Raw genomic sequence first — 16,271 nt, 5'->3', positions numbered from 1 at the left:
TGTGCGTGACGTCATTTGGTTGTCACTGGTGACTTCCCCTGCTACGGTACCGTTTGGCCATAATGAAGCACGTTAATAAGCCTTGATCAAACGCTCTTTTTGAAGAACGCATATCAAAGACCGCTGGCCGGTCCTTTGGCGCTCGGACGATCACCCGCGATGATATCTGCATTAAATCTACATTACATTTGTAATCCTTGAGGAAAAACAAAAATGAAACTGATAAAACACTATATTACATCTATGCAATTACTAATTGGTCAGTGAAAGGTCAAGGGAAGTCATTGCAACATAAAGCCTGCATTTCTGCATTTCTGCACTTCTGCATTTGAACCATTCATTCGTTCACACAGTCGTGGGTACACTCGGTGCAGGAGGCTGTTGCTTGTGTAGCGCCCGTGGAGCAAACTGGGGGTTAAGCCATGAACATGGTGGGGTGCAAACTTGGTACCAGGCTGCTTCTCTAACCACTACGCTACAACTAGTGTGAGTTATTTATATTCTAGGCAGTTTGGTGGACCGTGCAGTGACACTGACTTGTAGGATGGAGTGGAAGTCATGTGTGGGTGTGTGTGCAGCCAGAGTTTTGTAAGCCACTGGGCTTACAGAAGAGAAGAGGAGAGAGGAGAGGAGAGGAGAGGAGAGGAGAGGAGAGGAGAGGAGAGGAGAGGAGCAAACACAAGTGCGAAGACACAACTCAAAGCATGCCCAAAACAGCCGTGAAAGTGAAAGCTTACATGTCTAAGTCTATAAGTGAACCTCACGTATAGACACAACGGCAAACTCACACACAGTCATTCATTCCCACACCCACGCTCACACCCATTAAACCAACCCAAGCAGCCATCAGCCGCCCCTCAGCCGGAAACATATTTCTCATTTGTTCAAGCCGTCTTAACTAAAGTTCGTCTCTTCGTGCGTTTGTAGGGTGAAAACTCTTCAGACTTCCCGACGACAGTTGCGGTCTGAGGTTCAACCAAAGACGGAGACGGCCGCCGGTCATTTTGATATAATAAAAGAAAACAGAGGTAATACATGACAAAAAAAAAGTGATCACAGTCAACAGCATGATGGATAAAAGGGGTTCAAGAACACACAGGTGGTCTTTCAGGTGACCAAGGACCATGGTGCACGAAGGAGGAAGAGGTGCAGAAGAAGTTCCTCAGGGCAGAAGAAAGTAAAGTTCAGATCCTTTTTAAAAAAATGTGCACGGTGCCACAATTCCTGTAAATTCTTGCATTTGGTTCCCTGAGCAACTACCCTCCACTTTTACACCTACTTTTTGTTTTTAAGTATGTGCATTAGCTTGTAAGACCAGCTATCAAAAGCACACACTCTATTCTAAGGCTCTATTCTAAGCGTGCACCCCGCCCACCTCCCTCCCTCCCACCTCCCGACAGATCTGGAGCAGCATCCCTGGAGTAACTCTGAACCGAAACACTCGGCTTCCGTGACATTTTAACAGTCGACGCGAGACTTAGTGCACTTTGCGAGGATCACCTGCACCCATTAATCAAACTGTCGGCGAGCTGCGCTTTCCGCGCGTGCCGTCACTTTGTTTACGTGGCACGAACGTCGGCGCTGATCAGAGCTGCTGTTCCTAACATATAAAATTACTTATATCCAAGAACTTTGTACATGAACTTAGTGGCACTGGATCAAAAATGAATACTTGGAGAAGAATAAGGGCAGGGTGGAGGGGGAAAAGGTGGATCTTTAAGGGAAAAGACGGAGAACAAAAAAAAAAGAGACTGAGAGACTGGGCAAATGCATAAATAGCATGCTCACCATATACTGGACAGTAGAGCTGGACTTGCGTTTCTGTCCTCAGGCAATTGATGGATGGTGTTTTGATGGATGGAGCACGTGGTAGAAGAAGTTAAGAGGAAATAAAGCAACCAATGACAAACAGGTGAATGAAGTGGTACAAGAACAAAAAAAAAAAAAAAAAAGAAGTTTGATGACAATGCATGTTTCAATCCTGAAGAAGAAGAAGAAAGAAGCTAAAAATAAAAAAGTTAAAAAAAAAAGGAGCAGCTGCCTCAGAGAAATAAGATTTAAAAGTCACTGCAAAAGTACAAGAGGTGCAAGCGGACAAAGAGGAGCAGCGGTCCCGAGTGGAAGTCACCAGGAAGCAGGCGGGATAAGAGACCGCGACTCTCTGTTCTTCTGTTTCAGAGGCATTTCGGGGCGAGAAGCCGGATGGCACCAGGACAAGAAGATGCTTTATTTGTTCTGTCAGATTAGTAAACCGCTTTCCCAGGATTCATTTTAAATTCAAAATCCGGCCCAAACCTTTTTGTCGTCAAATATATAATTTATACATCAATAATTTAACTGCACAATCCTAAATAAGATGTCCTCTGTGTTGTTTTCTTGTGAATTCAGGTCAGATTTGATGCATTGTTTTGGAGTTTATTGATGTAAGTATAGACTTTTTTTGTTTTATTTTATTGTATCCTGATTAAGGCGACCGGGGAGCACAGGAGGTTAACGGTGGTGTGGGTAACTAGTGCAAGAGACAGAGACCCACAGCCCCGAAAACGTCAGGTGCCGCTACACATTCGTGAACCGTCTGGAAAGTAACTCGGAGAAGAACGAGCAGAGGAGGTCAAAGTCGCGGCAAGAACGAAAAAGGACCTGTGGAGGGTTTGAAACCGAGGAGGAAGGAGACGAGAGGGGGGGGGGGGGAAGAGGAAAGGAGGGACAGCGGCAAAAAGAAGAAGAAGGAGAAGACGCCTTTAGAAACGGTCCGGGACGAGTGTGTGTCTGTGTGTGTGTGGAGCCTGTTGCTAGGCGATGAGAGCGCCGCAGTGGAAGTAAGTGTCTATTTCTGTCGTCTGAGTTTCCAGGGTCCAGACTGGCAGCTATTCCTGGAACCGGAGTCACATTCCCTGCTGAACCAACCGAGCAGGGAGGAAGGAGGGTGGGTGGGGTGGGAGGGAGGGAGGGGGGCGTTCACACACACACACACACTTACATACACACACACATAAACACACACACATACACACACAGGCCCTCACTGGTGCACATTAGCGTAGCACACATGCAAAACACCCACGCTTACGCTCACTCCATGCACAGGCACGCTCACACTCCTATTAGCGCCGACAAACGATTGGGATGCGGTCACACACACGGCGGCGTTCACTTTTCTGCACACACACCTTCGCTAAAGCTCGGCCCAAAGGTGAAGGAAGCACGAACACCTCTGCGCCGAGCTCTGTCGAACGACCTGGACGCCGCGCGCAGACTCATGGAAGCCGTGCGTGGGATGTGTGTTACTGCGGCGCGTGCACGTGCGAGCGTGGGATGGCGAGAGATCTTCAATAAAAGTGAACGAGAGCAGGAATGTGGGGTTAAAGACCAGATGGGGTGAGCGGGAAAATGGAGAGATGAGAGAGAATGAGAGAGAGGGGGGAAGTGAAGAAGTGAGGGGCTGACAGATGGTTTCATTTGATAATGGAGACGCAGAGAGGTGGCAGCGAGTTGAATGTAATATCAAAATAAAGGGCGCCGTCGGGAGGATGCGCCGCTTGAGGCTTGTGACGCGCGAGCTGGAACACACATGCATGGATATGGAGACGTGTGCACACAGATGTGAGTAGGGCTGCGGGGCGTCGTGCGAAAAAGTCGGAGGATGTCTTTGCGTTGCAGAACGGTGCGGGAAACTAATCTGCAGCCCTCATTCAGATGCACATAATCTGGAAACACGATGAAGACGCGACAATGACACCAGGCACCGAATTAATGGGGAAAAACATACATATATATAAAGAAAAGTCATAAAAGTGTGCCAGATTAGGGAGGAAGCAAATAATGAAGCAGCGTTGAAGGTGCAGCGTTTGAAATTTGAGAAAGGAGGAGGGAGAGAGAGTAGTAGTAGTAGATAATAGAAGTGGGAGGAAGACGAACTGTGTGATGATGAACCTTACCTTGACATCTGCCTTTTTGTTGAGCAAGGTCTTGGCTGCTGCAATGAGAAAGGAAAAGAATAAACAGTTAAATGTGTAGACGAGCAACGGGGGCTCTGCTTCGTCTTTACCCTGCACTGAAACCTTCAGAGGTGACGTTCATTTGAGTTTCTGAAACGGAATTCTCCTTTTATTTATTTATTTATTCATCTATTTATTTATTTGATCTCTGTAGTAAAGCCGTCTTAGCTGAGGAAGCCTGAGGCTGCAGAATAAAAAGAACCGCGCACTTGAAAGCGCGTTTTTACGATCGCGGCAAAGTGACTCCCACCTCCAGAGTTCACGAGATCACAGGAGCGGGAGCCGCATGAGTAACTGAGTCATACAACTCGCCTTGATGTGTGTTTTTTTTCCACTAAAGCTGCATTTTTTTTGTTTGCAAAACTGAATTTATATAAGATTTATTGTTACGCATCACAAGCCATATCAGAAAGGTGCATCTGTAACATGCTTTAATACGTCTATACCACTGATAGGTCCCAAGAGGATCAACACTATTGGTCTGAGATGCTGGAGTTAGTCAGGTGGACTAGGAATTATTCCGGGAAAGCCTCTTATCCAGGAATCTATCACAGTATTAATTTCCAGAGTCTGTCTTGAGATTAGCTACACGACACAGCTGATTTAGTTTCATAATCTGATGATTTGTCTTCCGGTACGAAGACGTTGTAGTCAGTGAAACAAAAACACAACTCAGTTCTCTGACGGCCACGCGAGGCGGGCCATCTAAACCTTAACAACATGCCTCGCCTTAAAGATCTCCTCGGAGGCCTCGAGGAGGATTAGTCTCCAGTCTGCTCTCTAATGAAGGGTAATGAGGGAAGGGGGAGGCGGGGGGGACGGGACGGCGGGAGAGGAAACATGATACTGAAGACAAAGTCCTCTGATGAGCGTAATGCTCATAATCCCAGACATCAGAAGACGGTCCGCGGGGCGTTTGCCGTGACTGCGCGGCTAAAGCGCGGAGAGTGGGGCGGTCTGATCGCACCAGATAGACGCATGTTCACTCACCCAGAGGGGCCCCGAAATAAGAGGGAGGCTCTTTGTGACGGTGGTGTCGGTGGAGGCCGTGGGTGTGTCTGTGTAGACGGAGGATTAAATCTAGATGCTGATGAGACGGGACGTGTAGATGAGGGGATATTTAACACTTAAATATTGATACCGAGACGCAGGCTAAGGTTGTTTCACAACATTAACGCAAGAAGAGAAGAAACAACTTCAGGCACAGACAGAGTTTTATCCTGGCATAACATTATGACCACCTTCCTAATACTGTGTAGGTCTCCAAAACAGTCGTAGCTCATCAGAGAATGGACAGGGGCCTTCTGAGGGTGTCCTGTGGTGTCTGGCAACACAATGTTGTTAGTGGGGGGGGTCTTTGAGGGGAGGGGCCTCTGTGGATCATCCCACAGATACTTGATCAGTTTGGGATCTAGTGAATTTGGAGGCCAGGTCAACACCTTGTGCTGTTCTTCATGTTTTTTTTTTAGTTGTTCCTAAAGCGTTTTTGTGTGTGTATCTGTGTCAGGCTGCATCCTGCTGGGGATGGGTGTCATTGCTATGGGGTGGGGGCGCCTGGTCTGGTCTAGGTGGGTGCTACATGTCTAAGTAACATCCACACCAATGAATACCAGGTCCAAAAGTTTCCCAGCAGAACTTTGAATTGTCACAAGACGGTCAATGTCGGTTACTTCTCCTCTCAGTGGTCATAATGTTGTGGCTGATCTGTATATTTAATCTTTTTCACCGTTTACTCATCAGCTTCACGTCAGGACGACAAGATCCGACTGAACAGTAATCTGTTCTATAAAAAACCGTTGCTACATTATAATGAATAATGAGTCATCTGGGAAAGTTTGGTTTCCTATCGCGCCCTTCTCTTATTTACTTCGCCTCGCCGGGACCTTTTAAAGGAGCTGAGTGCAATTTCTAATCTAATCAGATGCAATCACATCAGTATCCAGCCACGTTACGTAAACTACTATTTCTAGCAGTTCTTTAAATCTGCCTCTATTGTTCGTTCCCGTCTGGTTTCCTCACTTCTGCTTCCAAAAATGTTCCATCTAGGCCAGTTTCCTTATTAGCACATACATTTAAAACTGATTGAGAAATCAAGAGAAAACTAAATGGGGTGCACGCTTCTATCGTTGCCACCGTCCGTCCTGGTTTAGTTTTTAGTTTTTCCGCCTCGGTTAAAGGTTATGTCATGTGAGGTTAGCATATTCAGTCGCCACGGGAGGAGCAACACGGAGTGAAAAGTGAGCACCACGTCGCCCGTAGAGATGCGAGAGTGGCATGGATGTGCATGGTTTAATGGTTTAATGCTGCACCGCTCTTCCCTCCTTTCAGAGGCCGCTTGCTGCCGAGGACAAGAATCGGGGTCAGAGTCGCGTCAAGTTCGCTCTCTCACGTCCTCTGACGGCTCGGCAGAGGAGGAGAGGACGCGGGAACAGAGGGGAGGTAAGGAGAAGATGGGAAAACCGCGTTATTCTGTCAAAAATACCTCAACTGAAAAGAATGAAAATGAAAAAAATGGCGTCGAAATCTCTGCGGAAACCTGAAAAGTCAAAGCTTGGCTTAGTTCAAAGCGAAAGGTGTGGAAGCAAGGGGCTCTCCTTACCTTGGCACAAATTACACATGAAGCAAGAAGAGAGAGGAGGAAGAGATTAAAACAAAACTATTACCGATAAACTCTTCAAACAAAAAATAAATAAAAGATAGATGAACCACTGCAAGAACAAAGCAAGGATGGGCATGAGTTCACATGAAGATTCATAGCACGTTGAAGGCCGGGACACATTAAACAACGGCGTTCACAGAGCTCCTGCATGAGGACAGGGTGAGTTCGAGTAGACGGCAATTGCGTGCGTGAATACACCAAATAGAACAAGGCCTCCAGTCAGCCAGTGAGGCTGATCTGGGGAGACAGCCCACTATAAATATTTGATTGGAGCCTCGTGGAGGCTGAGGGACACAGAAAGGACTGTGGCGTCCCACTGAGGCACAGAAACAAGGACACGGCCACAGCTTCTGTCTCCTCAGCTCAGCGCTAGACTGTCATGTGAAGGTCTTCGCTGCGGTTGCTGCCGAAAAAACACGTAAACTCGCATGCAACCGAGCGGCGGCAACAGACTCACAGGATGCGCGATGGCTCAAAAGACGAAAAATGTAACGGCCTTCTCTATCAAATAAAGTGCAAAGGAGGCTAGTTCTGTTCATTTGAGCCGCAAAACTGTACCGAACACGAACAGTTAGGCTCCAGCTACAGCTCAGCTCACAGCACGCATTTGGCAAACTACTGGCTACGACATCCGTGCAAGAAATCTAAAAAATATAGTCAGCTTCGGAGCTTAATCAACTCCAAGAGAACGGGGCCCAGCCTTGCATCGTTTTTACAGTGTTCATCATGCACCAAAGTCCCCTTGTGCTGGAGCGCATGCACCAAATCCAGTGCCCCATGCAGCATTCACCAACAGCTCTTGGGCAGTCCCATCCTTAAAGTTACAGGGGGTGGACTTTCCAGTGTCATTGTCAGACAGAGAAAAGGAGAGAGAGAAAGAGAGAGCAAGAGGGAAAGAGGGATGAGGGGAAATATAGATAGGACTCTTTTTGTTTTTATGGAAACAGGGAAAGTGGGAGTGATACTGGTGAAAATGTACAAACGGATGTGACACGAGAGACAGACGAAGACCAGAAAGGTAGAAATGAAAGAGTACAGGAATAGGAGTCACATGTCATGAGATGTCGGAGAGGGGGGAAGAAAAAAAAGAGAGAATCAAAGAGAAAGGACAGGAGTGAGACGGGGCCGAGGCCATGCTCCGTGGCTGGGCAGAGGGATGGAGGCGCCGTGGCGAGGTCCGTGGCGATGACAGAGGAGCGACAGGCGCCGAAGCCACCGCGCCAGATCTCAGACGAGAGGTGACAAGATGGGCTGACATGAAAAGAGACAGTAGTAGCTGGGCTTCCATCACTTACTCAAATTAGAAAAGGAAATCAGAGCATTTTCATTTTGGCAAAAGTTAATTTCTCATTTGCTTTGCTTTACTAAGACACCGGGTAAAGATGCAATTTAGTGCAATTTTTTGATTTGAAAGTAAACTTTATCTTGCTTATGTATCGTAACTTCCCTGAAAAGATATAGATACTGTCATTTTCGCAGGACATTTGCATTAATCTAATTCTTCACCTCAGGCATCAGTTTAATTTACAACCCTCTTGAGTCCTTAAGAACCAAAATCTCTAAAATAAAACTATAAAAACCTAACTGATTAATATATTTTCTGCTTTTTCTCTGCACAAATCTCTTCAGCACTTTATAAAACTACCAAAAATCCAATTATTTTGAGGATTTTAACCCTTTAAATGCAAGTTTGATCACTTAAAGTCACAAAAAATGAGTCATTGACCATAAAACTAATGTTGGGAGGCTGGGGCATTCTTTATTTCAAATCAGTCTTGGATATGACCAAGGTTATCTAAAATACTGACTTGAATGCATTATTAGCTTTTGTGCAGCATCAGATTTAAAATGTTCTACCCTATTAAGTCATTAAGAACAAAAATCTATTAAAGAAAATACTATAAAAACTTAACTGATTAATATATTTCTGCTTTTTTTTCTGCACAAATCTCTTCAGCACTTTACAAAACTACCAAAAATCAAATCATTCTGAGGATTTTAACCCTCTAAATGCAAGTCTGATCACTTAAAATCACAGAAAAATGTCTTGGATATGACCAAGCTTAGCTAAAATACTGACTTTATTATTATTATCAGATTTTGTGCAGCATCAGATTTAAAATGTACTGCCCTCTTGAGTCATTAAGGACAAAAATTCTGTCCTTAATGACTCAAGAGGGCAGTACATTTTTTTTCACAGTGTTCTGCTGACCTATTAGATGTGTAGAGGGAGACTTTGTTTCACAAAAAAATGTGCCACATGCACTAACACAGCCAAAATGACGGCTGGATGAAGGAGAAAAACTTGCATAAATGGACAAAAACGTCCCTAACGATGCACGAGGGTTGTAATTTTACACTTAAAATGTGTTTCTACTTTCTTTAACTGTGTTTTTTATTGACTAATTATCAATATTCTTCACTTGAGTTATGCCAGAGGGTGGGATATGTATGGGTATGCTGCATCAAAATGCCAAACAGATGGAAACGTAGCTAATCCTGCAGCCGATGAGCTGATCGGAGACGTACGTTGTTAGCAGCGTGGTCGCCCGTCATGCTCTGAACTCCCATGCTCAGGAAGAAGGAAGTGAGAGGTGACAGAGAAAGACAATGACCGAGGCGGATCGGCAGAAGAGGAAGAAGAACAAGTTCAAAGAGCAGAAGATAAGAGTGACAGCGAAAGGGGGGCAGGGTGAGAGGGGGGGTGGCATGCCCTGGGTGAGCCACCATGCTACCTTGTTCCACCAGCCCAGCGGTGGTGCCGGCGGCTGCAGCCACTGCTGCCGCGGCCGCAGTGACAGAGGCCGGAGCGGTGGTCTGTCTGCTGCCCACTGTTAAGAGTCCAGTACCCACGAAGGAAGAAAGAGAGTTACAAAGCAAGGAGGAGAGGATGGGGAGAAAGCCGTGAATGAGAGACAAAGGGTGGGGAAGGGGGGGTTGGGGGGGGTGACATTTAAGAAGAAGGGTAGAAGACCAGGAGGTGATGTGGACGGGGTGAGTCAGACACAGCAGGAGGGTGAAGGGTAAAGTAGGGAGGAGGGGGAGAAAAGTGAGGAAAGGTGACAAATAGGGCGCATTAGTTTAGAAGAGGGGGATTCGTTTGAACACACAGACCACTGACATTATTTGGCTGCAAAACAAATTCTGTCAGATCCGTCGCTCGTCCTCAGAGAGACACAAACCTCAACTTTCACCTCTTCAAAAGCCTGCAATTTCCCTCTATCTGCAAAGAGCGTTAATGTTAGGGTGGAAATGGTAATAATGATGATGATGATGATGCAGAATTTAAGCAACATGTTAGTTCACGTTAGATTTGTGGCCGCCTGCCTATGGAAAGCGCTTGAATTTAGAGCAGGCGGTTGATCCCAACCCGAGGCTCATCCCGATAACCTCCAACCAGACATTACATCAGCATGCGGTGAGAAACAGAAACACGCCTCCGTGTCAGAGCAGTGACTCAGAGACGCCGATCATCTGTGTAGTACGTGATTCACAACGCAGCAGCCCGTTGCATAAAGCTAAAACTGCCTTTTGTGTTGATGTAATGTGCCACAAATATCTTCTTTTTTTTTTTTTTTTTTTAACTCCTTCTCCCTTTGACTCGTTGACCTGATGACCTACTGGAGGATGAAGAGGGAGGCGTAGGAGAGGCCAGGGCACACGCCTAGAGTTAAAGAGCGGATGTTCACGCTGCTTCGCTAGTTCTGCCGTGACTCATGTTAACTGAGGCAGCATGATTGTGCACACACACACACACACGCACATTTATATATATACAAATTACAGTTAAGTTGTACGTGAACAACTATGAAAACAGATAAGATGTATTGCATTCAAAGGTGAATGTGCCATCACTCGTACTGAGTGTGATTCTTCTGTCAAGTTTGTCATTTAACTCTCATTTCACTGACCACAACTGTGCGGAAAAGTGTAATTAGCTGACAAAATCGCAAACCGCAGTACGTAATAAGCTAAAGAGATTACAGTGTCTCACTTAGACCTCTGAACATATGTTTAAAATCACATTAAATGTTCAGGAAAGTCATGCATTGTATGAATATGTGCAAAGACAAACACACAGACATTAAAATGTCCACAGTTTGCAGATCAAATTCAGTGTTTCCCCACATTTAGGATGTGTCCTCTGCAGCTCGGTGCAAAAATACTTGCGCTTCGGGGCCATACGGTCTTTAAGTGTCGGACCTGATGTTTATAGTGTAGGGAAATAATCAGTATATTATATTATGATATATATTATTTGCATTTTTAGGGACAACATGAATGTTTGAGGTGGTGGGTGAGATAAAATACGATCGTTTACTCACCCATTTAACTTTGTGTTATTTGGAGTCGTTCGAATGATAATTAGATTTTATCCATATAGTGGGAGTGAATGGGGCACCAAAACGCAGCCTCTAAATAACGCATTATCTGCCGTGAAACTTGTTCATTTCACCAATATTTTGTTATGATACGCTAGTGCTATTCCCTGTTGAGTCCGGAGTTACCTGTTATCATCACCCGGGGTCTGTAGATTGACCTACTAACTTCTGACCTAGATGATGTCATTTACTTGTAATTTGCTACTGCTAGTTTTTTGAAACATGGCTGAATATTTGTATTTGCAAATAGACAACATTCAACTCTGGACTCAACGGGGAATAGCACTAGCGTATCATAACAAAATATTGGTGAAATGAGCGAGTTTCGCGGCAGATAATGCGTTATTTAGAGGCTGCGTTTCGGTGCCCCATTCACTCCCACTATATGGATATACGCTGATCTAAATATGGTCCGAACGACTCCAAATGACACCAAAGTTATATGGGTGAATAAACGATTGTATTTTATGCCAGAAATAAGGTCCAGGTTGTAAAAAACAGTAGTTCCCCTTTAAATGTTATCTCACACAAACAAATCTAATCTTCAAATGACAATGATGAAACAATAAATTAACACGAGCTAAGTTTTTTAAACAGCTGCTTTATGACATTATATTAGAACATGGAGGGGGAACACTGAAGATGTGCTGAGATGAAATGGAAATGGCTGCATGCTCTCTTAACTTCTATTCTACTTAATATAACTCAATATACATGTATGTTAACGGTTATCTGTGTTTACAAGACACATGTCTCCATTTTGGCAGAATAGAAAAACAAAATGAACCTATTTTATCTTATTTTCATATAATTCTCTCCCACTGTGAGCTTTCTAAATCGGTTTTGAGCAGAGGTTCATGGCAGTTACATTGAGTTGGTGAAGTAAGATCGGCGGTATGATCCAAACAGTCTTATATAAACTTAGACTTTACTGAGCCACAAATGAAACTGTTTGGTCACAGTAGCTCAGATGCACATAAAAAAAACAACAAAAAAAAAACATTATTGAAAAAAATAAAATAAAAAAAATAATACTAATAATATTAATCATAATAAAATACATAATACTAATAATAATAATAATAGCAATTAAAAATTAAAATTTTAAATTTAAAACTTAATTATGTGTTCAACAAATAATTCATCCTCCCTGTGTACTTAACTATTTGCATATAGCAATACAGTTGGAGTTCAGACAATAAGGCACATACTGTACATTTAAAGCACAGGTGTCAAACATATGGCCCGCGGGCCAAAAGCGGCCCGCCAGAGGGTCTAATCTGGCCCGCAGCATGAATTTGTGTAAAAATTGCATAGAAGACACTGCAATTTTTCAATAAAAAAAACTGCCGTCCTTAATTTGTCCACTGTTTTAGAAAGGGAAGTGGATGGAAGACAACACAGAGACCCAGGACTAAACAGCAGACAGCAATGTGACCAAATTGCATTTACTTTTTTTTTTAAGAAATTTCATTTTTTTAAAGGATAGTTTATTAAATATAAACATTCTCCTAATGTACTTGCTCTTCTTTGCACTAAAACAAATAAAATGAGGAGTTGTCGTTACTTACAGGTTATTATTCTGTTATCTTACTGGTCCGGCCCACTTGAGATCAAATTGGGGCTGTATGCGGCCCCCGAACTAAAATGAGTTTGACACCCGGCTAGCTGTTTATTGACCGGTGACTAGCTGATATTCACGAGCTATTTCCGAGAAGCACTTACCAGAGAAATTTCGAGAAACCAGCATGGTGGTAAGAATAGCCCCCTGAGAAGAAAACAGGAAAAAAAGGGAACCATTTAAAATAAGAACACAATCATTTTGATATTTTTATAGAACTGAATACGAATAGTTGAAGTGTCCTTAAACTTAAAGAGATAAAGCTCTTTCATAAAACGATCAGTTAAATGTGGAAGTAACCTTTCAAATCTCACAAATTACACGTTAGCGATAAGCAACTAAGCGGCTAATGTTGAAACGTTTTTATCTGGATTTAAAACTAGAGCTGATAACTCAAATAGATAATTTTCTGTAACTGCTTGTCCTCTGTATGTCCTGAATGTATAACCCCACCGGAGCCCGTTTGCTTTTAAATGTGAAAAGCCGGAGAGACAATTGATTGATGCTGATGGCATGTTAGCTGAATGGTGCAACATTTGCCTGCAGCCACCTGTGCGCCCGCGTCCAACGTCCCATGTGCTGGCATTTGAGCCACGCCGAGAGCGGCCCGCAGCAGCAGCAGGGTAACAGTGTCAGGCTGCAGCGGCTAAGCTGTTACATCCACCAATAATGTCAGCAATAAAAGGGAAACCCAGCGTACAGGATCAGCTTGGATCGTACCCATGCTTCAAGACGTTTGATTTATTACTCTACTCAGTATCCAGGGGCACATTCTTGTAATCTTGAATCACAAATCATTAAAAAAAGTAGAGAAATATGTAAAGAAGAGCTCATTAGTGCAGGAGAGGAGGATGTGGGGCGTGGGGCGAGTATGCAAACAGACCTTGAGTTTCCTCCTGGCGTTGAATTTCTTCAGGCACTCCACGGTCTCCTGTCTGTGCATCATAGACGCCACTGTGGATCGTTGCTGGGAAAAAGAAAGGGAAGAAAGAACGGCAGGAGGAGGACAATAGGAGTAGAAGAAGAAGAAATCAGTTAAGTTTATGTTTTTGATGCCGTTTCCAGGCGTGCAGCAGTATTACTTTCCGCTTGTCTGTCTCATGAAGACAGGGACACTTACGCAGACCCATGGGTGCTTGAGGGCCTCCTGAGCAGTGATCCTCTTGGCTGGGTTGATGGTCAGCATCTGGTTGATCAGGTTTTTGGCCTCTGGGGTGACTGTGTCCCACTCTGGGGAGGGAAACTGGAAACCAAATCACATTCACTGAAAACATATCTAACGTCTGGAAACTAGAAGATTAAGCTATTGCGATGATTGTCTCTAGATCAACGTAGCCAGACTCAGGTCTTGTCAGATGAGTCCGGTAAGATGCCCTTTGGGGTTCATTATGAGGCGTGTTTCAACTGATACAGAGAAAAATAAAGCTCTGCACACAACTGGATAGTCCTTCAACCTTCAAAGTTATTTCACTGTCAATATCTTTTTACTAAAGACGCGATGGATGAAGATCTTTATATATTTTAATAACTTGGTTTTGGTCGTATACCAGACATGTGAAGCTAAAACATTCTCTAATCCTGAAATCTAAACAATGCCTAACTGATCCCAACATACAGTAAATTGAACATGAGATACGGTGCACCGATCAGCCACAACATTATGACCACTGACAGGAGAAGTGAATAACATTGACCATCTTGTGACAATTCAGTGTTCTGCTGGGAAACTTTTGGACCTGGCATTCATTGGTGTGGATGTTCCTTAGACATGTAGCACCCACCTAGACCAGACCAGACCAGACACCCCCCCACCCCATAGCAATGACACTCCTTGATGGCAGCAGCCATCCCCAGCAGGATGCAGCCACAAAAACGCTTTAGGAAGAACTCAAGAAAACATGAAGAACAGCACAAGGTGTTGACCTGGCCTCCAAATTCACTAGATCCCAAACTGATCAAGTATCTGTGGGATGATCCACAGCGGCCCCTCCCCTCAACCCATAGGACCCAAAACCAGACACCACAGGACACCCTCAGAAGGCCCATGTCCATTCTCTGATGAGTCACAACTGTTTTGGAGGCACAAGAGCGACCTACACAAAATTAGGAAGGTGGTCATAATGTTATGCCTGATCGGTGCATATTTAAGTTTGGTGACACACTGATGTGATGTATAACAAAATAAAACTTGGTGGTTTATATCTCTTTGTTGGAAAAGCTTTAATATGAATACGGAGCAAAAAAAAAAAAAGAGAAGGACAGGAAGCGACACATGTCCCAGGACGCCTTGAACATTTTTGCCACTGTGTGTCCCAGTGGGTGTGTTGTTTAACAGTACCAAAAAGGCCAGTCCACACATGGCCCTTGGCAATTTGTTAAGAAATGTTCAACCCATCAGGTCCTGTTGTGTTTAGGCGTAAACACTGAGGTCTGTGTCCTCTGAGCCTAGAATCTCTGCCAGCCTTTCTCTTTCTCCGTCTGGCAAGCAGTTTAACGTGATCTAAGGTGAGGCTCCCTCTCTTGCACCCCCTGAAATATGAATGAGGTGACTGAGTTTGAATAGCTGCCAAAAAGGAACGAGGGCAGTGGGAGGAGAGGGGAGGGCGTTACAGCGGGAGGGGGAGAAAAGAGGGAGCAAGAGAGGAGAGGAGAGGAGAGGAGACTCACATCATAAGCCCCAGCCTTGATCTGCTGGTACAGCTTGTGCTGGTCCTCGTCCCAGAAAGGAGGGTAACCCACCAGCAGGATGTAGAGGATCACCCCTGAGACACACACAAACACACACATGGACACACACACACACACACACACACACACACAGAAAACGCACAATTTATTAGAAAATGTGATTCAGCAAGTTTCTGTATATTTTTGATCGTAATCATATAAGAAATGCCATGTGAGTGTGTGTGTTTGTGTGTGAATGAGTGTGTGTTTCTTCGTACAACTCACCACAGGCCCAGATGTCCACAGGTTTGCCATATGCCTCCTTCCTCAATACCTCAGGGGACAGGTATCCTGGCGTGCCGGCAAATCCTGCAGTAAAAAAACAAACAAACAAGAAACAAAACACACGGAACTGACTTGACGTGTTCAAGGTGACAGATTGTGGAGCTGCAGTCGGTGGCTGAGCTCATACAGAAAGAAAGACAATCTTCACAAACAGCGAAATGAGGATTTAAGGTCAGTTAATTGAAAAGCTCCCACTCCATGTTTGACGTTTACACACCGATCAGGCACAACATTATGACCACTTTCCTAATATTGTGTAGGTCTCCAAAACAGTTGTGACTCATCAGAGAATGGACATGGGCCTTCTGAGGGTGTCCTGTGGTGTCTGGTAACAGGATGTTGTTAGTGGGGGACCTTTGAGGGGAGGGGCCTATGTGGATCATCCCACAGATACTTGATCAGTTTGGGATCTAGTGAATTTGGAGGCCAGGTCAACACCTTGTGCTGTTCTTCATGTTTTTTTTTTTAGTTGTTCCTAAAGTGTTTTTGTGTCTGTGTCAGGCTGCATCCTGCTGAGGATGGCTGCTGCCATCAAGGAGTGTCATTGCTGGGGGTGGGGGTGCCTGGTCTGGTCTAGGTGGGTGCTACATGTCTAAGTA

General features: G+C 44.5%; 1 protein-coding gene across 9 annotated transcripts in view; it reads right to left on the bottom strand.

Moving 5' to 3' along the window:
• camk2b1 (calcium/calmodulin-dependent protein kinase (CaM kinase) II beta 1) overlaps positions 1–16,271 on the bottom strand; it is a 72,690-nt gene that overhangs the window by 18,689 nt on the left and 37,730 nt on the right. For all 9 annotated transcript variants that reach the window (XM_084551152.1, XM_084551144.1, XM_084551147.1 and 6 more), the window contains 7 exons: positions 15,613–15,696; positions 15,328–15,422; positions 13,781–13,903; positions 13,544–13,627; positions 12,765–12,807; positions 3,939–3,976; positions 1,789–1,821 (listed from right to left, as the gene is read on the bottom strand). In XM_084551152.1, coding sequence (XP_084407278.1) covers positions 1,789–1,821; positions 3,939–3,976; positions 12,765–12,807; positions 13,544–13,627; positions 13,781–13,903; positions 15,328–15,422; positions 15,613–15,696 — 500 coding nt within the window. The remainder of the gene's footprint in view (positions 1–1,788; positions 1,822–3,938; positions 3,977–12,764; positions 12,808–13,543; positions 13,628–13,780; positions 13,904–15,327; positions 15,423–15,612; positions 15,697–16,271) is intronic.

The sequence above is a fragment of the Chelon labrosus genome (genome assembly GCF_963514085.1).
Source record: "Chelon labrosus genome assembly, chromosome: 9".
In the NCBI taxonomy this organism is placed as follows: domain Eukaryota; kingdom Metazoa; phylum Chordata; class Actinopteri; order Mugiliformes; family Mugilidae; genus Chelon; species Chelon labrosus.
The sequence above is the reverse complement of the archived record's forward strand: the minus strand, read 5'-3'. Positions and strand labels throughout refer to the sequence as shown.